The 25,313-nt window shown below is 25.8% G+C and overlaps 6 protein-coding genes across 8 annotated transcripts; 3 read left to right on the top strand and 3 right to left on the bottom strand.

The window, feature by feature from the left end:
• Window positions 1-1,194: 1,194 nt before the first annotated feature.
• Window positions 1,195-7,178, top strand: LOC132917075 (negative elongation factor D). The gene is made up of 13 exons (XM_060977618.1): window positions 1,195-1,579; window positions 1,699-1,814; window positions 3,094-3,203; window positions 3,347-3,456; window positions 3,533-3,640; window positions 4,184-4,336; window positions 5,279-5,409; window positions 5,472-5,656; window positions 5,732-5,981; window positions 6,241-6,451; window positions 6,592-6,732; window positions 6,796-6,925; window positions 7,016-7,178. Exons 1-13 carry the CDS (start codon window positions 1,526-1,528, stop codon window positions 7,039-7,041), a joined length of 1,725 nt encoding a protein of 574 aa, XP_060833601.1. The 5' UTR covers window positions 1,195-1,525; the 3' UTR covers window positions 7,042-7,178.
• A 1,475-nt stretch (window positions 7,179-8,653) lies between these two features.
• LOC132917076 (guanine nucleotide exchange factor MSS4 homolog) lies at window positions 8,654-9,382 on the bottom strand. The gene is made up of 2 exons (XM_060977620.1): window positions 9,121-9,382; window positions 8,654-9,058 (listed from the first exon to the last, which is right to left on the bottom strand). The coding sequence occupies exons 1-2, from the start codon at window positions 9,259-9,261 to the stop codon at window positions 8,813-8,815; spliced, it is 387 nt and encodes a 128-aa protein (XP_060833603.1). The 5' UTR covers window positions 9,262-9,382; the 3' UTR covers window positions 8,654-8,812.
• A 174-nt stretch (window positions 9,383-9,556) lies between these two features.
• Window positions 9,557-11,182, top strand: LOC132931459 (calcineurin B homologous protein 1). Its single transcript, XM_060997427.1, has 4 exons — window positions 9,557-9,895; window positions 10,378-10,647; window positions 10,727-10,820; window positions 10,879-11,182. Exons 1-4 carry the CDS (start codon window positions 9,829-9,831, stop codon window positions 11,021-11,023), a joined length of 576 nt encoding a protein of 191 aa, XP_060853410.1. The 5' UTR covers window positions 9,557-9,828; the 3' UTR covers window positions 11,024-11,182.
• An 18-nt stretch (window positions 11,183-11,200) lies between these two features.
• LOC132931443 (protein transport protein Sec23A) lies at window positions 11,201-15,774 on the bottom strand. Its single transcript, XM_060997426.1, has 17 exons — window positions 15,617-15,774; window positions 15,052-15,204; window positions 14,854-14,984; window positions 14,695-14,781; window positions 14,023-14,178; window positions 13,772-13,947; window positions 13,563-13,707; window positions 13,226-13,500; window positions 13,023-13,165; window positions 12,790-12,941; window positions 12,613-12,719; window positions 12,398-12,551; window positions 12,183-12,334; window positions 11,940-12,114; window positions 11,708-11,863; window positions 11,570-11,635; window positions 11,201-11,502 (listed from the first exon to the last, which is right to left on the bottom strand). The coding sequence occupies exons 2-17, from the start codon at window positions 15,197-15,199 to the stop codon at window positions 11,413-11,415; spliced, it is 2,313 nt and encodes a 770-aa protein (XP_060853409.1). The 5' UTR covers window positions 15,200-15,204; window positions 15,617-15,774; the 3' UTR covers window positions 11,201-11,412.
• A 3,671-nt stretch (window positions 15,775-19,445) lies between these two features.
• On the bottom strand, window positions 19,446-23,543 carry LOC132918227 (peptidyl-prolyl cis-trans isomerase FKBP8). 2 transcript variants are annotated; one of them, XM_060979366.1, is made up of 6 exons: window positions 23,420-23,543; window positions 22,824-23,345; window positions 22,559-22,767; window positions 21,515-21,623; window positions 20,190-20,570; window positions 19,446-19,835 (listed from the first exon to the last, which is right to left on the bottom strand). In XM_060979366.1, exons 2-6 carry the CDS (start codon window positions 23,202-23,204, stop codon window positions 19,731-19,733), a joined length of 1,185 nt encoding a protein of 394 aa, XP_060835349.1. In that variant the 5' UTR covers window positions 23,205-23,345; window positions 23,420-23,543; the 3' UTR covers window positions 19,446-19,730. The 2 variants fall into 2 exon arrangements, with proteins under 2 accessions (XP_060835349.1, XP_060835346.1); XM_060979363.1 differs by having other exon boundaries at window positions 22,824-23,536.
• A 160-nt stretch (window positions 23,544-23,703) lies between these two features.
• LOC132918242 (enhancer of yellow 2 transcription factor) lies at window positions 23,704-25,120 on the top strand. 2 transcript variants are annotated; one of them, XM_060979389.1, is made up of 4 exons: window positions 23,704-24,037; window positions 24,096-24,192; window positions 24,692-24,852; window positions 24,913-25,120. In XM_060979389.1, the coding sequence occupies exons 2-4, from the start codon at window positions 24,155-24,157 to the stop codon at window positions 25,011-25,013; spliced, it is 300 nt and encodes a 99-aa protein (XP_060835372.1). In that variant the 5' UTR covers window positions 23,704-24,037; window positions 24,096-24,154; the 3' UTR covers window positions 25,014-25,120. The 2 variants fall into 2 exon arrangements, with proteins under 2 accessions (XP_060835372.1, XP_060835361.1); XM_060979378.1 differs by having other exon boundaries at window positions 23,704-24,192.
• Window positions 25,121-25,313: the final 193 nt, after the last annotated feature.

Here is a 25,313-nt window from a genome sequence, read left to right as displayed (position 1 = left end):
TTTAATTTAAAATAATTTCGATTATTTTTAACCATTAATAACTTATTCAAAAATGTAAATATTAAAAATCTATCCGATCAATGCACAGAAAATACTCTTCCTTATAAAATATATAATAGATGCTTTTGCACTAAACTGAACCAGAGAGTCGTAATCGTGGAATTATGGAGTATTTTTGTTTCTATATTATGTGGGAGATACAAAGAGAAAACAAATGCTGCAGGAGTGGCGGCCCCTTAAGAGGACGTTATACCAACATGGCAACATGTGTTGTCTCTGTCTTACTAACGTACATCATAGCAAATTTGCGTTCAACAGAACATAATTTTTATGTTGGCTCTAATAATAGAGTACATTTACCTAATATCAAATTTAAAGGTAAGAACTAAGAATATTAATTATATATTATATATAGAAAATATCATATATTTTTAGTGATATTATCATTTTAAAGTTGTAGTATTTTACCTAATTACCTTGAAGTTTGAACCATATATTATGATCCAAGTATTTTACATGCTACATAGCTATAATTCACTTTAAAATCATAATATCAATATTCAATAAAAGCATATTATGACGCAAATTTACTATGATGTACGTGACTCGCATAGACATATTAATACAATTTACTCTCGAGTCTCGATTATCCGCTGTCTTCCACGGAATCGTCTACATACCTATATGTATACAAAAAAATATATACGTATTGTATCTTTCCATTATAAATCATTATAGGTGTTATTAAAAAAACTTCAATCACAAGTTAAAAAGAAGAGTTTTCAAACAAAGAAACAACAACTTGTGTCTGATTTTTTTGCACATAAATAATTTATAATTTTTCATTATACATGTACATACATACATTCATTGTACATACATGTGTATCTTTTTTAATAATACATATGTAATAATAATTTTCAATTTCAATTTCCAATTTAGTTTTTATTATAAAATTTAATTTTGCGGATTATCCGCGGAACTCGTTTATCCGTGGATGTCCTGCCACACTATTCCACGGATAATCGGGAGTAAACTGTATGTCTATGGTTACTCGTTAGTAAAAGTTTGGGAACCGCTGGTATAGTGGTATAGATATCACAATTGATTATTTATTTTCCCCACCACTGAAATAACTTTATAAACAAACCTCAAATGTTTGATATGTGTTATCTAAGTTTGTGGTTTAGCGCCAGCACAGAATTTAATTTATAAATTGCTTAGATTGCAATTTGTATTTTTCTGTAGACTGTAGAGTATAGGTACAAATTTGAAATGGTATAATATACCTAATGATGTATGACGTGTGTAACCGTGTCTAATATTTTTATGATAATTTTTTTTAGAATTTAAAAAGTTTTAACACAATAATATTAATACATTATTCACTAGTGCTAATAACAAGCTATTAAACCTACAGTAGGCATTTAAAAAATAGTTTATTTTCTCTAAATATTCTAGTTTATTTTGATTGTAACTGAAGTGTATCTACTTTGGTCTGTTCAAAATCATTCTTTCAAGCAAAATGGAAGACGATTATGATGAATATCGTCGTTGGGATGGTGACGTTGATGTAGAGGTTTGTTTTATAAAACTATATAGATTATCATCAATACTATGTTAACATTATTTAAAATGTTAATATTTTTTGTAATTATATTTTACTGTTTTGTTGTTTAAATACCTACTCTTATTTAGGCTGATGACAATGACGACATATTAGAAAATCCACAAGAAACTCTAACTCAATGCTTGGAGAAATTTAGTAGTGCTGATTATATTATGGAACCAGGAATATTTTCACAGCTTAAAAGGTAATCTGTTTATTCTTAAAATTATTACTCATTAATGTAGTTAATTAGTCATAAAATATATTACATAATAAACTTTGTATGTATGTAATTTTTATAAATATATTTTTGATGTTATAGTGTACACTAATACACTAAACTCGCTTTGAACTAACTTTTTAAATATAAGATTTGATGAACTAAATGTCTAAATAAATTATGATATATTGCACAGTTTTCATTAGATAAATGAAATATTTAGGTCAAGTAAATAAAACTATTTTATAATTTCTATATATATTTTTTTATTTTGAAACTTGAATTTTAATGAAAAGTATTATTATTACATTGTTTCCATATTGCAAATTACCATTAACACTCCTGTTTGTAGTAATTTAAAATTTGTTCTCCTTAATCAATTCATCCCTAGATTTAGGGCTGGATTGGTCTGGCGAGCTACCAAGGAAAACTCGGTGGCTACTCAAAATATGGGTTGGTTTTGAGTGTTTGGTGTATTTTTTTTATTATTATGATAAATTAGTACAAACATAAGTAGAAAATATAATTGATTTGAATTATTTAAATTGTAAAGTAGCTGTAGCTGTAGTCAAACTCTAAAAAATTCTAAAACTCGGTATGCCGATATCTTGCTCTTCTGGATTGTGCTTCCTGGATTAGAACCAAGAATTTGCCATATTTAGACAATACTTAGACATAACAATACAGTTTGACTAGTATAAGATGCTGTCTGTTGCATTTTTGATAAAGTCCTGGAGAAGGTAAAAATTAATAATTAAAATTATAAATATTTTTCTCTGTAAATGAGAAAAATGAACAAAAAACGAGATAGTATTTACATTGTAAATTGTCGGATTGGCAAGATATCGGCCTACCGAGTTTTAGAATTTTTAATGTTTGATTACATTTACAGCTACTTTACGATTGAAATAATTCAAATCAATTATATTTTCTACCTAACTTTGTACTAATTTATCACAATAATAAAAAAAATACATATACCTGTTTTTGTAATTTTAACATTAATAAATACAATTTTTTGAAAACTAAAATTTGAAAAACAACAAACCATAAAAAAAAACTGGTGAATAATATGGTAGGAAATCTGACTTAAGACTTTAGAAACACCTAGTGAATTTACAGTTTTATTGTGCATTTTTTAAATTGTGACACCAGTTTTGCTTGAGTCATTTAGTCAGGTTATATATAGCCTATATTTTATTAATTTATTTTTGTGCAATATAGCAATCTATAGCTAAATAATTAATTTTATATAATTTTATAGGTATTTTCAAGTGGGTGGAACTCCTGAGCATGTTATAGAATTGTTATCAAAGAATTATATTGGTGTTGCTCAGATGGCAAATATGGTAGCTGAATGGTTGATTCTAGGAGGTAATGATATATGTTTACTAATTTTATAACTTTACTTCATATTTACTTGTATAGAATTCATATTTTATTCAAACATATTTTTTAGGTATTTTTTTTTTAGTTTAATTTATTAATGTATAATTGAAATTAAAATATTTTATAAGGTGTTGCTGTTGGTGAAGTTCAATCCTTTGTTGAAAATCATCTCAAAGATATGGTACTAAAAACATTTGATCCAAAAAAAGCAGATACAATATTTAGTGAAGAGGGAGAAGTAAGTTAATTATTATTGATATAAGTTATTATTTAAAAGAGTATTAATTGTTTTTAATGTATATTATGATTAATAGACTCCAGCTTGGTTAACAGAAATGATTGAACACAAAATATGGAGGTCATTAATTTATAGATTAGCAGAAGAATATCCTGATTGTTTGATGCTTAACTTTACAATTAAGGTATTATTGAAATAGATTTTTTTATTTTACTTAAATTTATCTAGGGCTGCAAGTAATAGTATGGTACTATTGTGTATCATTTTTTTAAATAGCAATGAAATATATTTTATTTCTAAAATAAAATTTATTTTTGTTTACATAGTTAAGATAATGCAAAATTCCACTTTTTATTATTAAAATAATAAAAATTGTACATATATTTGGCCGCAAACCGACCAAAATCAGTTATTCTGTGCATTCCCCAATGACACCCAGCCATAAGTGAACCAGTTTTGATAGCATGATGACGCAGGGGGATGCGCAGAATCGGTGCAATCTCTCGCTGGACAGACCATAATATGTAAAAAAATGTTTTCAAAAACATCAATACTTTTTGAAATAATGAGTGTTTTATGATAAAAGAATCACCCTGTATAATCCATAATCTTTACTTTGATCATAGAAATTATTAATAATTAACAGCATATATTTATTATTGAATAATATATTTTAATTACCTCTAACTTTTTGGAATTTGCTTAAGATTATTTTATTTATTAATAGTTGATATCAGATGCTGGATATCAAGGTGAAATTACAAGTATATCTACAGCTTCTCAACAAATTGAAGTATATTCTCGAATATTAAAAAATTTTATTACTGAATCCATAAAAACATCCAGTGAAAATCGTCAAAATACAATTCAAGAATGTGCTGTAAGTTAATTTATATTAGCCATATTATTATAAGTAATCCTTTTTTATAGAAAATGCATCAGATTTTTATAGGCTCGATAGACTGTGAAGCATAAGTCCTAACCAGTGGTGCCCAAGATATATTTTTCAGGTGTAGCAAGAAATAATTTTACCCACCCATCCACCCCCTTATAAACTCAAAAGTCAAAATAATATTATTTTATACATTTTATCATATTATTTTAATTGATAATATTAGTAAATATTAAGGTACCAACCAATATAATCTGTGTTTTGTCAGAATAAGGTGTATTTATTTTTAAAGAGATATACCAATATACATTAATATACATTCATACCAATATGTAACAGGCATTATATTTTTTAAATTCATTAGAACCTTCAAAATAAAAATTTATTTTCGAGTATTATGTAAATAGTATACAGTATAGGTGGTTTACTGTTTATTTCCAATGGTTTACGAAATATAAAGCATGAACGTATAATAACATTATCATTATTTTATAAAAATAATTAATAATGAACATATTTTAAGTTAATTATTTTATGTTATTATACCCATTACCTAGTACCCACCCTCCCCTTATTTTCAAGGTGTAGCAACCGCTACACCTAGTAATAGGGTTGGGCACCACTGGTCCTAACAATAATAATAATTATTATTATCATATTATTTTATTTGCCAATTTAATACATTTGAATAATGTATAACATAATAAATGAGCATTTACTAATGAGTTTCTATTTTATTCAATATCTCAAATTTTAAAAATTAAGTGTAACAAAGTATTTGCAAAAGTACAATATTTTTTAAATATCTATTATTATAAAATATACATTATCATTATGATTTTAAAAATTATTTAAGTATTTATTTTTCTAGTCTAAAGTAATTAGTGAATTTACTAGTTTTTATAAATAATATTTATTTATTTTTTCCAGAAAATGGTTTGTCATAGCCAACATACATATGTTTTTACATTAGTCGCTCTTCAAGTTTTAGCTAAAGAAACTAATGGAGGAGTAAATATGAAGAGATTTTCTCAAGAAATAACTCGCTGTGCCCAAGAAAGGTATTAGATTTATTACAAGACTATTAAATTAAGATTTTTTTATTAAGCTTGATGTTGTGAAGGAATGATGTAACTCCCATTACTATGGCATTAAATGGCGCGGCTCCGTATGATCAGCCTTGTGCAGCATTAAGTTCTATGTTATCACGAAATGCCTTAAATCCTGCTGATATAAATGTATTACATAAGCATTATTCATCAGCAGATTCTCCTCCTGTCAGTTTACTAAGAATACCACAATTTCTCGGTTTGTTTAATTTTTAGCATATTATTACTAATATTATTTTATTGAATTTTTTTCAAATAAGTATCATTTTTTCAGAATTATTAGTCCAGGCTCTATTTAAGCCTGGAATGAAATTAAATCCAGAATACAAACCTAAGTATATATATCTTTATGCTTATTCTGCTAGTGTCTATGAAGTCACATCTGGTAAAAAAAGAAAAGTTATTAATAAGGACGATTTAAAATCTACAATACAAGCAGTTGATAAAGTTCATAGTATTTGCAATTTGAATAAAAGTTCAACAGAATTAATTGCTGAAGTAGCAACTATTTACCATTGCATCAGGTATTGATTTTATTTAAGGATACATATTTCACAATGGTAAATAAAATATACTTAAGCATTAGTTAAGATATATATACTATATTTTGTCCAATGAGAGAGAATTGATCTGTGATAGTCTACAACTCTTTACTATGTGAATGTTTATGGTCAAACTCAACTTGCACAAAAAAATTATATTCTTTTATAGAAAGTATAAATGCATAATGTTAAGTTTTTTTTTTAATACAGAATTATAAGAATTTCTATTGTTTCTTTGTAGATATCCTGCTGTAGCTGTTGGTTTAATATGTTGGGTTGAGAGTACTGTGACAGAGCCTAGCTTCTTTAAGTTATGTACTGAACATACACCTACACATTTAGCACTCTTAGATGAAGTTGTTACATGCCATCCACAACTGCATAATATCATATTAAAATTATTTGTGTCTCTTTTTGAATCTAAACAGGATGAACTGGAAATTCTAGTACATGTAAGTTAAAAATATTAAATAATAGTTAGATAAATTCTCAGTTAAAATTTCTTAATTTTATAGAATAGTTCATTAATTTGTTATTTTAAATTACTTTTGAGTTAAAATTAATATAGAATCATTCTTGATTATTGTTTTAGTTAGAGATGAAAAAGATGTTGCTTGATCGTATGGTGAACTTGTTGTGTTGTGGTTGTGTTGTTCCAGTTATAAAATATATTGAACAATGTTGGCATAGAGGAGATACTGATATTTCTTTGATACGCTATTTTGTTACAGAAGTAATTAACAATTTATACAATAAGTATTTAAAAGTATATTTATTTATTTTTATTTTTATTTAGGCTTTGGAAGCAGTCTCTCCTCCTTATTCAGTTGAATTTGTTGATTTATTTTTACCAATTGTTGAAAATGAAGAAATAACTGGTACAATGAGATGTGACGGAGAAAATGATCCTGTTTCAGAATTTATTGGTTAGTATATTTACGTATTGATCTTGAAAATTATTTTTAATTATTAACTTATTATCATATTTCATATTTTTTTTTTGTTGGTTTTTTCAGTGCATTGCAAAGGAATGACAATATAAAATTATCACATTTCAGATATTTAATAAATTAAAAAAAAAAAAATGTATAACATTTTATTTCCATGTATAGCTTACTTCATTAGTGTAAATTTGTACAAAATCTAAGGTTTAAAATAAATAGTATTTTATACAAAACATTTGTAGTTTATATTTACTTATTTTTTTATAACTAACAGTGATAACTTAATTCGGATGGTCATTGTATGACATTTAATTTCTTAAAACATTTTATAATTAAATAAACTCTAAGTTTAAATAATAATATTTTTTTTTTAACATTAATAGAATATTTACAATCTGTAAAAACAGTTTACAATAAGCATATGAGTACGAGAAGGTAAATATGGGCTTGAATGCTTGAGGCGAGTAGCTACTCAGCAGTGCCACTCAACTAAAATAATAATAGAATATTAAATTCATGATCAAATCTCGGAACAAATAATGATAATAATGTGATGTCATAGAAAATATGCATCTGTGTAGTACTCAGATTTAATGAATAAAATGTTTACTTCAATGTGGTTATTGGTTATTTATATCGGAGGCTGCAGCCCCCCATGAGCTCGATAAGGTGGAGCTCAGCTCCCTAAAATTGAAATTGCTAATACTATTAATATGTTATAACATACAAAACAACAAATAACTATATTTTAATAATTGTTTACCGATTAGAGTAATGTTTAGTAATTATTTAGGTGAAACTGTACATGTGTTTATAAAATAAATAGTGAGCCCCCGTGACATTTTCAAAACCTGGCGCCTCTGATTATTTTAAGTCATTAACATTCTTATCTCTGGATACCATATTATTCACTATATTACCCATAGACCTCATAAGATCTATGATTTTACCCACAGTCTTACAATAGGTTTAAAAATTCAACAATATATATAGTGCAGTGGTTGGCAACTGGCGTCCTGTCAGTACATGGCTGTTATGTATGACCCACTTTAAATTCTAGAACGAGCAAATTTTTGTTATATACATATTATTATTTTAAAGTTTTAGACAACGTATTTTTTTATTTTTTATATAATTGTTGGTTTTTATTTCGTTTTTTTTTTGTTCCTTGCCATTACATCTACTAAAAGTGGTATGTATACCACTATCCATCGATACCCTCTCTACTGTTGTACCACCACCATAACTCACACAGTGCTATTTCTTAATAAGGGAGGTTTTTTCGCCAGACCCTGTATGATTAAGTTAACCACATAATAAATCATAACCAATTAGCATTTAGATGATTGAAATTCAATTATGGTTTTAAAAAGTCTGCATTCTTTACTCTTGTGAAAAAGTAAGTAGGCATTACAAGCGCGAGTACCCAAAATGTAGTTCTATATCCAATTTATAATGCTTTTGATTACATTTTAATATAGTACAATAGTCATTAGTCGGTAACTTTTTACAATCCATTTTAAATCCAAATTATAAGTCATCATCAAGCATTGTTAGTCATTAATAAAAATACAGCATAATTTTAATCATAGGGATAATCATAAAATCACAATAAATGCTATACTGTGATCTGCAGATAATGTTATATAGATGAGTTAAATTTTTTACTAGTTGACTCTAAAAATAATCACTGTACATACAAAAAAAAAATTACTATAGATTAAAATATATTACATGAATGTTATTTAATAAATAATTAATATAATACATTTAAAAATATATAGTTTTTAATATTTTAGATATTCCTATTAATTTATAAATATTATAATAAAATTAGAATGTTTTAAGTATTTACAATTTGATTAAATATCATGAATTTTCTTCATGTTTGACTCTGGACAGGGCTACATAAGATTGCTTAGTGTTGTCATCATACCATCCAATTGGTCCAATTTCACAGTCAGCACATATAAGATATTTAATGCCAGATTCCACAGTCTTTGAAAATCCAATATTATCAAAAATATACATATCTGGAACCATCCAGTAATCTGTCAACAGTTCACATTCAACGGCCTCACAATTTTTTTTCTGAGACATGTGTGGAAGATTGAACTACAAAATACAAATAATTACTACATGATTAACTAAATAATAAGAAATGTTTGAAAATTTACTTCGATTCTCAAATACTTTCCCATTGTAGATGACAAAATCTGGGACGGGCATTTTGTACAATAAACAGTGTGTTTGTTTTTTTCTTCAGTAATTAGATGGTTAAAGTTATTTTTAACATCAATTGTATTATCTTCAGTCATTTTAAAGAGTAAACTATTTTACATTAAATATTAATAAAATGAAATGCGAAGAAATTATTAATTAGTTAATAGTAAAGTTGGACTTAACCGAAATTGTAAATCCGTCTTATCAAGGTATCACTGCGGTTCTTTAGTTTTGATAAAAATATTGATAACGAAACCAGGCTTGTAACAAATATAGTAACTTATAGTTTGTAACATAGACTTATAATATTATTATAAGTTTATGGTTTGTAACAATGATAAACATAGATGATAATAAAAATTGTATTATTCACTTGATCTAATAGACCAATATATTTATTATAGGTGATAATTATTATTAATTAAGATTTAGATAGATAAAAGATAAACCATTTAGTTGTTGTGGTTTAGCCATATCTTAGTCTGTGGGTTTAGCGAATAACGTTAAGATCAAAGTCCTTAATGTGTATTTCATTGTAATGGTTTTTTTTATTTCTTATATTACGATTATGTTTTTTAAGGTCAAGGATATGAATTCCACAAACATTTTATTTACTCTATAATTTACAATTTATATTTAATTTGAACGTCGATATATTGAAAATGGGTAACCGATCATCGTTGCTGTTGCGTAAAGAAGAAATTGCTCAAATTAGAAATGAAACTGGATGTAAGTATTGTGTTGGTATATGTGCATGTACATATAATTATATTGACTTACTGTAAATGTTTTTTTTTTTAACTAAATATTTCTTACATAAAATAAAAAAAAAATTGTGTTAAATTACCTAGTTTCAATGAATTTAATCCGTGTTTCATATGTACTTATATTTAAATGATATTAAAAAATAGAATGTTAGTTTTGATGACATTGACAAACTGGTTCTTATTTTGGAGATAATAATATAAGTACAGGCTCAATAGCACTCATATTAATAATTTGCTTTCCAACTGTTTTTATATTGTTAAATTCTAGTGAAAAAAAGTGTTAATTCAGTTATGACTATTAAAAAATGTTACCATTTTTTTTTAATTATCTGTTTTTCTTCTTATATCTTGTGTACCATGTCAAATTATAAATTTACATTGTACTCAGATTAACATATTTAACAGTTACATGACTAAATAAATTGTTATTAAATTATTTTACAGTCACTGCAAATCAAATAGAACGTCTCTACAGTAGATTTACCAGTTTGGATAGAGGCGATTTGGGTACACTCAGTAGAGAAGATTTACTACGCATACCAGAGTTGGCTATAAATCCTTTAGGAGAAAGAATCGTTGATTTATTTCACGCAGACTCTGGGAATAATTGTGATCGTATTAATTTCTTACAATTCATGAGAGGGCTATCTAAATTCAGACCAATTCGACCAAATAAACCAAACAAACAAAATAATAGAATGGAAAAAGTGAAATGTAATCATTAATTATTAACAATAAACTGTTATAGGATAGCCTTTTTAATAGTATATCAATATGAACAATATGATTTTAGTTGCCTTTGATATGTATGATGTTGATAATGATGGTATGATATCAAAGGATGAGCTATTGGTTATTTTACATATGATGGTTGGTGCTAACATCAGGTAACATTTTAATGATTTGTATGTTTTTTTTATTTCTAAATTTTTAATCTTTTTTTAGTGAAGAACAGTTGTCTATAATTGCTGATAAGACAATTTCTGAGGCAGACGTAGATGAAGACGGTTTAATTTCATTTGATGAATTCAGTAAAACATTTGAAAAGTCTGATATCGAACACAAAATGTCAATTAGATTTTTAAACTAATTGAACATGTCCATTATCAACAGATCATTCCGCTCATATGTTCTTTTAATTTTACAAAATTTTCTAGGTACACTGAATTAGTTTTAATATTTAGAGAAAAATTATTATTTCAATCCAAAGACCAATAATTTAATTATTTTTTATTGTTTTTATTACTAATAGAGAAAAAAATTTGAATATAATATAATGTTATAATATATTAATATATATAATTTTTATAATTTACAAATTTTACTGCGTTTCATATCTTTAACAGAAAAAGGACAATTTTAACACAAAAATAATTATGTATGAATATACAACATTCAAATTATCTAAATTTCAAGTACCGAATATATAAATAATAATAAAAAAATTAAATAACAGGACATTAGAATAAAAAATACTTTCTATGCATTGGATGAGACAGCTAGTTTCTTTAAATGTTCCATAAACAGTTGCAAACTTACATCATCTGTCAAAACTGGTGCTCCACCATCCTAAAATTAAAAGTTGATTATAAAATGATCAGTAATTTACAATAATAAATATTAATTCAATACTCACGCCTCCATAAGCATACATATTATTATGTGTTTGAGATGGGTTAACTTTGCATAATAAAAATCTTGCCTAAAAATAATTTAAAGAATAATTATGAGTTTTAAAAAAGTTTGTGATAATAAAGTTTTCTTAAAAACTTACTTGACTACCACCTTGTTCGGTGTCAATATACCGAGGCATTGGAAATCGGGTTTTAAGAATTTCTTGAGCATCATCAACAGGTGCCTGAAGCAACTGTTTGAAGTTACTATACTCTGGTCTATTTTGATAATCCATTGCTCTCCATTGAGCTATAGTCTGATATATAAATAATCATTTTTTTTTAAGTCTATAAAAGCTAAGTGGGAAAAAACTATATATAATATTAACTCACCTCTCCGTGGAATATCAAAATATGGAAAAATGTGTCCATTAATAATATTTTGTCAGGTTGAATACTGCTAGTATCCAATAGTACAGGTTCTGGCCTACCATTAAAACTATAACTATAAAGAATTGGTTGTATCATGATTAAACTTTGTGTAACATCTTCACGCATCAACATGTGTCTAAAACAGAAACATTTTCATATTATCTGTAAATAATTTTTTTTTATTAAGTTTCTTTATAAACAAACCTATAATATGATGTTTCATCGGGGCTATTATTAAAAACTTGTAGAAATTGAGACCTTCTTAAATGGTACATGAACTGTGGATATAAACTGAAGTTTTCTGGTAATCGGAAACTATTTGGATCATCTTTTTGATAATCACCAAATTTTTGACACTGTATTTAAATTTTAACATTAATTAAAGTTTTTATAATAAAAAAAATACTAAATATTTATACCAAGCGTATAAGCGTACGATCAGCCCACCGCATAACATCCGGACTATCTTCAGTTTCTGCACGATTCACTACCATACGAGCCATTAAAACTGCAGATGCTTCTTGATCAAATGCAGCACTAACATGCATCATATTTTGAACAGGGTCTGCCCAACTAAAAAATAAAACTTGCAAGTATAAAATAAAATTAGTTTTATATATATACAATTACATACTTCCTAGCTAATGTAGTGACTCTAATCCGTTTATGACCACTGGAATGTTGGTACTGAGTAATAAACTGAATACAACCACGTCCTCCTTGAGGTATTGGTGATCCATGCTAAAAATAAGAATATTTACATATACATAAATTAAATGTTTGTTATAAAAAAGTTTTTAGGATTATTTACTTGATTAACAATCTCAAAGAAAAATGCACATGTAGTGTTAGGCATCAAACTACACATTTTCCATTGACATGTGCCACCTAAACCTAAGTCACAGTCAGATACACATGGGTTCTTGATACTTAATGATACACATGGACCTATTGCACCCATGACTAAATAAAATATATTCATTAAAATAATTTATATTATTGAATTGTAGTAGAAATATAGTATATAGTACAAATACTATTTACTTTTTAATTCTCTAGATGTTTTTACTTCCAAAGTAGCATTAAATGCCATTTTTAAATTGTTTTCATGATCTCGTGCCAATACCCTTTGGAACGTTTGCTTGAATAAAGATGAATTAAACGAATCACCCATTACCATATGGCCACTAAAATAGAAAAATTAATAAATATATTTATTTTTATCTTACATAATAACAATAACAAACCCAGTTGTATTACAACATTGTTTCATTTCCATCAAACCAGTTTGATCTAAAGCACATGCATAGATATCAATTGTATGTCCATTGGTTGCTGCACGAACTGCCAAGGTATCGTAATGCTTTGTTGCTTTTTTCATATATGGAGCATTATCTTTCATTATTTGATCATGAGAACGAATTGTATCCGATAACTTTTCATTAACTACATGACCTGGACCTTGGGAACATGCTCCACCAACAAATAACATGATCCGTGCACCAGTTTGTGGGTAAGTAGACTGTAAAGATTACTGTATACATTACAAAATTATGTCATTAAATTATATTAATTTGTGATTACCTCCAGTAAGCTAACAGCAATTGATAATGCCATTCCTGTACTTCTTAATGGTCTCATACCTTGTGAAACAGGCCATGGATCTTTTAAAAGCTCATTTAATAAGTCTGACATATTTACATCACAATTTTGAACTGGTTGTATAAATCTATGAAATAATAATAATGTTTATAAAAGAACAAGTAAAAATAATAATATTACTATGAAAATACCGGTTTGCTGGTATATTAATTTGTTGTTGTTGTTGTTGTTGAGGTACACCAGCTTGTGCAGTTGGAGCAGCATATTTACCAATTCCTAATATATCTTGAATTTGTTTTGGTGGTAAGTCTTTAGTACCTCTAAACACATATGACTTGGAAATACCTTCACAACCCAATTCATGGACCTAAAAAGATATGTAGTCACATTACATACATTAGATTCATTAAATACCTTTAAAGTTATATAGTATATTTTTTACCTGAACAACATTCCCAAATGTGATTAATCCAACAAGAGCATTTGGTGGTAATAAACTAAGAGACATTTGTAAAGAGTCTTTAAGAGCGCCAAGTTCTTCATCATCCATACAAGTATCCACAACAAACAAAAATATAGGTGGCATGGTTTTAGCTCTCTAAATGAAGTATATAATTTAATAAAAATCAATATATAAATCTAAATCTGTATTACTTAACCCTTTCACTGCTATGGATGTGCATATGTGTCCTATCATTTTAAAAATCAACAAAAGTTGATATAGATAATGTGATAATATCATTAAATGGTAAATAATTAGACAAATCCAAAGGGACAATGAAAAAAATATATGATAAATATAAAAAAAATTATAAGCAAAATAATTTATTTGATTTTCCAGGGTTCCCAAATTGATATTATTTGATAAACTGAAATAATAGTACATTATCGACTATTTGGGAACCAATCACTAACTTAATTAACTAATATCTGCTTAAAAGTTATAAGAATTTTTTTTTTTTTTTATTGATAATTATTATTTGAACTATAACAATATTTAAAACAATACGAAAAAAAATATTTAAAAATAAAATTTATACCCAGCACAGTGCTGTGAACTGGGAAAAAATAATTCAGCAGAGAAAAGGTTAACAATAAATATTTAAAATATTACCGTTATTGAATATTCAATGGTAGAAAACGCTGGAATAAGTTCAGCTGGTTGGTGTTGATCTGAAATCGCTCCATATTGAGGAGGAAACTAAACAAATTAAAAAAGATGATCAATATAAATTTAAAAAATAATAAATAAGACAAAAGTAATCATACTTACAGAATTACATTGAAAACAAAAATTACATATCCACATTTTTCCTCTATAATCCACTTGACATAAAGGATTTAAAATTGCTCGACAAGTATTTCGTGTACATAATACAGGATCATACTGTATTGGAGGTAAATCTATTTTTGCATATATGAAATATTAGAAATTAATTTATCTCAATTTCAAAATAAATTGTATACTAACCTGGTCTTTCTTTCAATGGCTGGTAAAGACAACCTACTGGTACAACAAGACGGGTAGCTTCTAGCCTACTAGCTGGCCAAACATTCCACGATAAACGGACACCATCGCGCTCCTCATTTTGCTCAATAAATTCTTCGTATGTTGACATGTTTACTAAGATTAAAAAAAATATAGTTTGATGTGCGTAATTTTTTTATAAAACGGCAGTAATCTGTGATGAACTACAAATCAATAATAATACTTTTATATTATATTGTTAAATTTTATCAAAAAAGTATTCAATTGCAAATTAATTATGTTAATAAGAAAAAGATAATTCATTTTCAAAACTATTAAAAAGATTTAAATTATCAAAATAAATTAACTAAAAAAAGTAGGTTATCTAAATATTTAAGAAAATTTAAATGCTGTATAAAATAGTTATTACAGTCATGAATCATAGTATTAAAGAAGACCTATTAATTTAATTTAAAAACAAAATAATCATAGGTATGTTTTAAAGAAATACTTGATAATAAAATGTATTAATAGTAAACTTGAAGCATATTTTATATTTTCAATTTACCTTAACAATGCGTCAATGAGGCGAATTTCATTACTCTTTCATTAACTTTTATAATTTTATATAATATTAATTTATATTAGAAGGTATTAAAAATTTAGAAACATTGAATACTGAAATGAAATAACACCTGAACACGTCACTGGTAACTGGTAGGCGGGCTGTGGCATATTCTGTGGTATAACTTTTGATAAGAAACCATGGTTATACGCATGGCAAAATTATCACTAAATTTATTAACCATATTTTAATAACCACTTTTGCCTACAGCATGTCGTGTCGTGTCGGGAAATGACAGCCATTCTTTGATTAGCCCAACCCAAATACTTTTTTTTTTTTTTTTATAAAAATAAAAATATATACAATCTGTATTATACTATACAATAAGTAATGCGGTTCATTATGTTTACAAAACTGGACGGCTTGATTGAAGGGGGTGTCCAAACAACACTATAAATACAAATACTATAACTTGATGTCTTGATCTATAATATTTGGTCCAACCATAGATATATAAAAATACTTTTAAAATATTTTTTATATATCTGCGGGTCTATGACAAACTAAACGTTCACGTAACACATATCTTGTTTAGTAATTATATTGTTCTTTTTTTTTTAATAAAAACCTAAAATTTGTTAAAAAACTTAAAAAAAAATATAGGGAACCTATACAAATTATTGGTGTGCTAAATTTATTTATTGCTCAATTAACGCCCATGTCCAGGAGTCCGTACCTCCTCCCTCCATCACGAAATTTTAAAAAGTAGAAAAATTTTAGTGGTGAATAGTTTATTGTCTTATTGTCTATACATTTTTACTTTTTAGTATCTACATTAAAAAAAATGTTGGACCTCCCACCACCCGAAATTATTAAAAATTGGTGATAATTGTAAAATGTAAAACAATTTGTAAGCCTCCCTTCTTTACTGAACAGAAATTCTGTATGCCTCATTCTTTAAAATAAGTTTAGAATATATTTATACCAAATGACCAATTTGGTTTTTGAAATAGTCATTTAACATCATGAACCTACATCGACTTATGACAATAAAATCAAAACTATTCTTGAAAGCAATTATTACGCTTCAATTATATTCAAATATTAGTCAATATAATTTAAATAAATTCCGTTGAGATTATATCTTCTTAATTTTTATTTTTTTCAAATGCTTGTTATTTAATGGCAAACATTTATTAAACAAAATACAATTAATGTCCCTATTTAAATATTTGTGATGGTATTTTTTTCTAATAGCTCTTTAGTAAATAATGTAAAGTATGAATGTATGACATTTTAAGCATGCTCATAACCTCGACCATGCGTAGAATTTGAAATTTTTCTTTTATAATTTAAAGCACTAAAAATACTACATTTTTATGAAATAAATATTTTTTGTTTAGTTGATTTCTTTAGTTTTCTTAATAAAAGACAACCAATACTTACAACCTAATATTATGAATTTATGAGAAAAAATATTAAATTTGTAAAACGCGTTCGTTATTTGTAAAAATGTATTGTTTATGGTTTAAATTTTTCATGAAATAAATTACAAATATGAATATTATTCAGGGATAAAAATTAGTGTAAATTCCAACTTCGTTAATAATTCATTTCAGGAAATATAATTGACAATGGAGAATCAATATAAATAGATATTGAAGAATAAGCGCAAGCGCCTTAGAACAAAATTCACAATACCCTAATCATTGATAGAAAAAGGACTAGATAATCAACTGATCCAAGCCTCTATAGGATGAAAAAAATTTAACGGGGAAAAAATCTGCAAACATTTAATCAGAAATCCTTTGCCCTCTTTTCAATTCTAAAACATAATATTAATTTATGAATCAGTTTTAAGGTCTGTTATTTGATCACATAATTTTTTTTAGTAAAAAACTGTTAATTCACATCTAAAAAATAAAATCTTTAACTCTATTAAGAACACAATAATTTATAATAGTATAGTTGTTATTAGTTGGATTACTATTAAATTATAAATATGGAAATATATTACTATATTAGTAAAATAAGGCTCTGGAGGGGTCTATCTCACTTATCTTATCTCCCTCTAAAAATACACCCCAGTTGACTACTTTTAACTTGAATATTACTAAATTTGTACAAACATTTATTTTTTACATATTAAAGCTTATTTAACTTATATTTGATGTTTAAAACTATATGTATTATTAAAAAAAAAAACCAATGTTAATTTACGTCTTACGTGTACAAAACGAACAAGGCACCGACTAACATATAGGTATATTTTAGTTCGTGGTACAAGCACAGAATATTCTGTGGTACAAGATTTGTTATTACTATAAAATAGTACCCTAGCTTTAGTTTGGTCCTCTAACTTCAAGGTTTATAGATTATATAATCTATAAACCTTGCCCCAACTTCACACAGTGATAATTTATCAAGCTTGTTTAACTCTAATTAAGGAAAAAAAATGGTCTTTTTAAAAAAAAAAAAATGATAGATTGTTATATTGTTTCAAATGCAATTGAACCATTTCAACCTAAATAATTTACCAAAGAAAATGAGATTAAAGTGCAATAATAATTTTGAAGCTTTAAGATTATTATAAGTTTATAACATAATATTCAATTAATGGATGGTGAATAAAATATTATAAATTGAAAAGTTAATTAAATGTAAATAAATAAATACTATCATAGTATTATACACGGTCTTCTAAGACCGTGGTATTATATATATATTTCTTATCGTAATTATTAAGGTTTTTAAATTTTTTGAAAAAAATATATTTTAAGGTTTTTTTTTTAGTGATTAGAATAATATCATCTTAAAGTTTCAAGAACTTAAAAATCTACTTTTTAAAGTCATACAATTGGAATAATAATTAGGGGTCCACCGAACTTCAGTCATTTTGGTTTCATAACAACTTAGTTATAGCTATGTAAAATTTTACAACTTTAAAATGATAATATCAATAAAAGCATATGTCATTGTCTAGATCATTTTCTTACCTTTAAATTTGATAATAAGTAAATTTACTCTAATATTAAAGCTAACATCACAAAATGTATTCTTATGAACGAAAATTTGTTATGATGTACGTTAGTAAGACAGAGACAACACATGCGGGTATGGCGTCCTCTTTATTAGAATTAATAGGTGTGACCAATGTTCAATAAATGATTTCATTATTATTTTATGTTATTATAATTTATAATCATTGTAAAATTGTTCAATTGTGTTGTAATATTTTTTTTTGTAGAAATTGCTATTAAAATTTAAATAATATGAAAAAAAAATAGAGCTATAAACTTAATTTATACTTTATTAATCTTCTATACATATACCCAACTATAAGTTTAGATTGATAGTTACAGCTATACAGATACAACTCTTGGAGTTGAACCTAAATACCTATCATATATATTTAAATTGTATTAAACTTATACAGAGTTGCATGAACAATCACTAAAAATTAAATTAATCAACGGTGAGCTAATAATCCCTTGAAAATGATTTAGTGCTTCATTAAATTAATTAATTTTTATGCAACTTGACATTATTTGATATTAACATAATAGACATTGGTCATATCGAGACCAAGCACAATACTGGGATTTCACATTTATGTATCAATTTAATATTTATATAATAGTTTTGCACTAGATTTTAAGGTGGCGATAATTTATTTATTCAAATAAAATCAAAACTGTTAATTTTAATTAAAAATAAAATACTCTCGTTCAAAAGAAGATAGTGAATATGATCATTATTAATGCCATTTTTTTTCTACCTTGAACTACCTTCTTGAACAGGTATTATTTTTTTTTTTCAATAAATTATACAATACAGTAAAATCATATTTTAATTACCTATTAATAAATATATACAAAAACAACAATACCAAAAAGTACCAAAATAATATAATAATGAACACGGAAAAAACTAAAATTAAAAATGCATAAAAACAATACAATTATATAACATATTTTAGCTGGCCACAAATCTTTTTCTTAAAAAGTATTGTTTAAATTAAAATTGAAGATATTTGTAGTCAAATAGAATCACAATGAACAGAATAGAATGTTTTAATTGTTGAATGTAAGAAATAATGAATAAACTTTAAAAAAAACTATAAAGTGCTAAATTTGCTGAAAGGAAAGTTGTTGTTAAGGTAACAGTATCCACAAATTACTGCTAATCCAGCAACAAGCCCACTGATTATAAATGTCGTGCTCTAAAACAAGACACAAATCCAATTTAGTTAACTAATTTCTACATCTAATAATAAACTAAAGATATTAATATAATAATATTTTTTTTCCTGAAAATCAAGTTAACTCTATAATAACAAAATGTACAGTTGTTTTCATAAACATGGACTTAGAAATATGGAATAGACTGTTGAATACCACATATACAAATTATTATTTCTACTAGTTTTGGGAGAAGGCTTAAATATATATATTTTTACTACTCTACTGTAAACTAAATTGTCTGTGCACAGTTATGGTTATGTTTTCTAAGGAACTTAGGTATAATATTTGGTAATTTATTGAAAAACAAAGTTAAAAAAAATGTAATATTATACCGTATTTTTTTCATCTTTTGGTGATTTTTCATTATCATCTTTATGTCCCAACATTTTTTTATATAATTCTCTTTCTTGCACTCTCTCTTTGACTAATGCTGCTTTAACATTGCTGAGAATGTTCTGGACAGTTTTATTATTTGGATTTATTTGCAATGCTTTTTCAAGCTCACGAGCAGCTGCCACATTTTGTCCTTTTAATGCTAGTACCTTACCCTTACGCATAATTGCTTTTTCATTACGAGGTTCAACAGCGAGTACACTATCCAATGTACTTAAAGCTAGATCTAAACTATTCATAGACATGTGGACAGCAGCCATATTATTTAATGTCTTGACACGTTCGCATAGAATATCATTTTGTTCTGAATCTGAACCAATCTAAAAAAGATAAAAGAATAATCTAATTACTCTGTGATTTTTGGTTTGCACACATAAGTAAATTGTATATATATATTATGCATATATAATACGTAATCATAAATGTTTACACTTTACAATCAACCATCTATATTTGAGGTAAATAATAAAGAGTAATAATTATTATTGTTGAATTAGTACAAAGTACTAACATTAATTTATAAATTTTTAAGTACTATAATTTTTTTTAATTTCATAAAATATATTATACATAGCATATGAATGTGTCATGTCATTTTTATGTACCTTAATAATGTGATGAATGTGGGGAGAGGTAGTTAGTGATCGTTTTTAATTCAGATTATTTTCAATTACTATTTTTAATATTGACTCTTGGTTCCCAAGACATGTCATATTACACCCACCCATTTGATTTTTCTAATTTGAATTATTTTTGTTATACTAGTCATTGAAACAGATTGTATAGTTCCATGTTTTATATTTTTCTTCACATACCAACTTGTCAAACATTTAGTTGACATGAAAAATAATATAATGTTATGTTGTCAGTATTTAGAGTGTTAAATTAAAAGATTTAACCATAAGTGATAAAAAAAACTACTTTATGGTACACAATAGACAGTAATCCTATTAAAAGGACAATTGAATTATAAACATGTTTAGTTTATGTTTTTTTGATTCAAAGAAACCTATGATTGAAAATTGAATATTAGTAAAATGGAATTTTAAATGTTAAGGTCTGATATTGTATAACTGAAATTATTTCTAAGATTTTGAATCACACTTATTTTTTCAAAAAAATATTGATAATTAAATTATGAATGATATAAATACATTTTTTTTAATGTATATAAAAAAAATGTAGTAAAAATATTGTGATTTATGAAAACCTCAGTTAATTTCATAGTTATTCCTATATTAATAATATTAATGTATTATCATACTGTATCTCCTGGTCCACCAAAATATTGAAGAGCTTTTCGATAAATGTGTAAAGCCATGGTGTTTTCATTACGTGCATACCACCAGTTTCCTTTATCTTTTTTTTTGAGCCTAAAACAAAACCAAATAAAACTTAAAAATTATTATACAATTTTCTTATTTTAAATAAAAAACAATAAATAGAAATATGTTAATACAGTATCCTGACCCCCAAGTCAGCGATATCACTGGTCTATAACTATATAGCAGTGTTTCTCAACCTGTGTTCTGCGAGTCGAAACCGTAGTACACGCGTATAGTATTATTAGGTGTTAAAAATTGAAATTTCTATTAAAATTGTTATTACTTTATTACTATAGTGTTCTGTCAAAACTTATGGTTATAATAAATGTGCAGTGAGCATAAAAAGGTTGAGAACCACTGCTATAATATAGAATAGAATAAATCTAACCTAACTCCACCATGACACCATGGCATTATATAATTAATAAAAATTTTAATAAGTCTTTTTACAATTATTTTTATGTATGTTATAAGTTATAAATCATAATATATAAAATATATGATTAACCACGTTGTCCACCCTTAATACATTTGTATATACATAGTGATATAAATATATGAGTTTTTATTTTCCAACAAATTATAACCATTTGTATAAATTGTTATGTTTATATTATATTTAAAATATTATAAATATGCCACTAAATCTAGAAACGATCAATATATGCATTTATATGCTTAAAAATGTCAAATATGTAAATATAATCAAAAAAAGTTAGCTTATTTGTAATCTAGACTTCATGAATTGAATTTATATCATGCTCTGATATAATTCTGACTGCGCCAAAAAAAAAAAAAATATGCTAAGTCATAAACATCCGACCTCTAATAATGAACCTAGATTGTTAAATGTAATTTCTAGTTTATATTCAATTGTAAATTATTAATGATTGACCAACCAAATATCTAAATACATTTTGAACACATAAAAATTAATTATGTGATAGTTAAATTCAAAAATAATTAGATACAAATGTACAAACCCAATTTTAAGCCTTTCATTTGGAGTAAGGTCATCTGGAAGTATTTCTGGTTTTACAGTTAGTAGTTCTACAGTATAAACTAATCTAGCTCCACCTAGAACCTTTGGACTCAATCCCTTTTCACCATAACCAAATCGTGATGCTATTTTCAATTCAGCTATTTCACCTACATTCATTAAGCTTAAAGCTAAATCAACACCTTGAATTACCTAAATAAAATAATTATTTAAAAAACATTGAATGTACTTTTTAAATATAATATTACCTCACAGTCACCAAGCGTGATTTCAAAATTTTCTTCTTTTTCAAATATATCATCATTATCTTCAAGTCGACCAACTAAATTTATAACAATTTGTTCACCTTTCATTGGCCGTTCATCAAGAGCTCCTTGTTTAATGATTTTTTTCATTAAATCTCCAGAACCTAAAATATCTTGATAAGCTTGTACATTTGGTTCACCTTCACTCAATGGTTGAGAAAGAAGAGCTTCTTTATTTTTTTCATCGTCCAACAGGATATCATTAGAACTAATAGAAGATTCCGTAAAACCGCCTTGTTCAGCATTTATAAAATCAGAAACTTTGGAAGTCACGTTCGGTGAAATGGTGCTATTCTGCTCTAGATTTAATTCCATGTCTTCCATTTTAAAATAATTAAGTGGTGTTCGGAAAAGTTAGTTCAATAATCAACACCGTTGATCACCACAAACACAACCGACAAACAGCATGAATTGTGACAGTCAAAAATTGAATTGAATTATTTATAGTCTGAATGAATAAAAAAACTAAATAAAATAATTAATGATTAGAACAAATTACAAAAGTATTATGTACAATTTGAATATTAATTAATAATTACTGAGTAGTAAAATTATTTTAGTAGTTATTATTTTTTCTGGTATTTCAAGTATAGAGTAGCAATAAGTACAAGGTAACTAAAATAAATGATTTGAGTTTTCGATTTCGGAAAAAAAAGAAACTGATAGCAAACCTCATTATCACAATATCACTGAAAAATAAGTTCATGTCATCAGAACAGCAGGCTTGCCGTTGTTCATATATTATAGACCTATTAACTTGAACTATTATCATCAAACTGAATTCTGATTTATACCTATATTGATTATATATTTTTATTTATTATTATTCAAACATTTTAAACTTCAAGTTCTGTATATTTTCTATTTTGTTATGTCAGTTTGTCAGTTTGGTTGTGGTGTCGAATAATTTGATTTTTTTTAAAGCTCGTGATTAAATATCAGTCTGTACTTAAAAATACTTCAAATACCTTAAATCGTGGATCATAGATATATTAAATTGTAGAATATCTAAACAGTTATATTATCCAATATTTTTATTCTATAAAAATTTAGAATAAGTATATATATGTATGAGAATATAATACATATTTTCAAGTATTGTTAACTAATTTATTTGAATGTATCATCTTTGATAAAAACAGATATCAAACGTAAATGTATGTATATTATAATACCTAATCTGCACTATATCACAACATGAAGTAATGTTTGTAGACGAAAAAAAGTAATCATAGCTGTTTTATTAATTATAACATTATATACCTACACGCACAATGTCTCAAAACGAAACAACGTTTGTAGATGAAGAAAAGTAATTATACCTGTCTTTTTTTGAGTATTAGATTTATTAATAAAATGAGTTTTAATAAGTAAATAAATAAAATAAGTATTAATGTTAATGATTGTCAACAATTATATATTCTGATGAATTAATTTCTTCTATGGTTAGGCACCAATCACTTTGTATATCAACTTCTTCTTACATTAAACTGACAAATAATAATGTCTTAATTAACACTCATTAAACATTTTTCATTTCGTTAAATTGTATAATTTTTGTCAAATTTACATTACCTAGTTAGTTCCTATAATATATATTACACCCTACTCACTTGCCAATACAATGAAAAAATACTAAGTGTAAAAATAAACTTAAATTAGAAATATTTATTATATATTTAATTACTTTTACTATTTTAATCAAAAATACAGTTTTTAACATGTAAATTTATTTTCTGATTAATACTAAAATATTAAGGAAAAAAAATATTTATTAATTTTCATTTTATGTAACAATTAAATTATTACAGTTTCAAGTCATTAGTTTGTCGAAGACTGGTTGAATGTGGTTGGATGGATGAAGTAACCATGTTATGCAAAGAAAAGTTAAAGGACCGTTTATCTAAAGGACAAGCAGTAAAATCTATTACTGAAGAAGATTTATTTAATGATGTTGCTCCTGATGCTAGAAGTATGATATTTAATATTAACAAAATACATCAATAAATAAATAAATAAATTACTATTATAGGAATGTTACCAGATACAATCAAGAGAGAATTAAAAGTAAAAGTACAAAATAAATTATTACAAACAGCTGGATATTTTGATGAAACAGATAGTGAATCGTAATTCAACATACAAGTTTTATCCTATTATGTATATATGTATAGTAAAATTAAAATTTCATTTTTATTAAAATAATTAATTCATCATAAATAAAAACAACTTTGAAATTATATTTTTTAAATTTTCCGGTTTTTACACCTATAAGTTATTACTTACCAGATATAATTTCTTCTTAGAAACCACTAACAGTTGAAAATCAGTTTAACTGCTCCAAGGTGATTGCTGATAAAAAAAAATATATTGTGTGAATTAGAATCTAATACCATTAACTAGAGTTGCTACTTGCTAATAATTCAAAATTAA

This window comes from Rhopalosiphum padi, chromosome 1, assembly GCF_020882245.1.
Source record: "Rhopalosiphum padi isolate XX-2018 chromosome 1, ASM2088224v1, whole genome shotgun sequence".
NCBI classification, from domain to species: Eukaryota; Metazoa; Arthropoda; class Insecta; order Hemiptera; family Aphididae; genus Rhopalosiphum; species Rhopalosiphum padi.
This window is presented reverse-complemented; position numbering and strand designations above follow the sequence as displayed.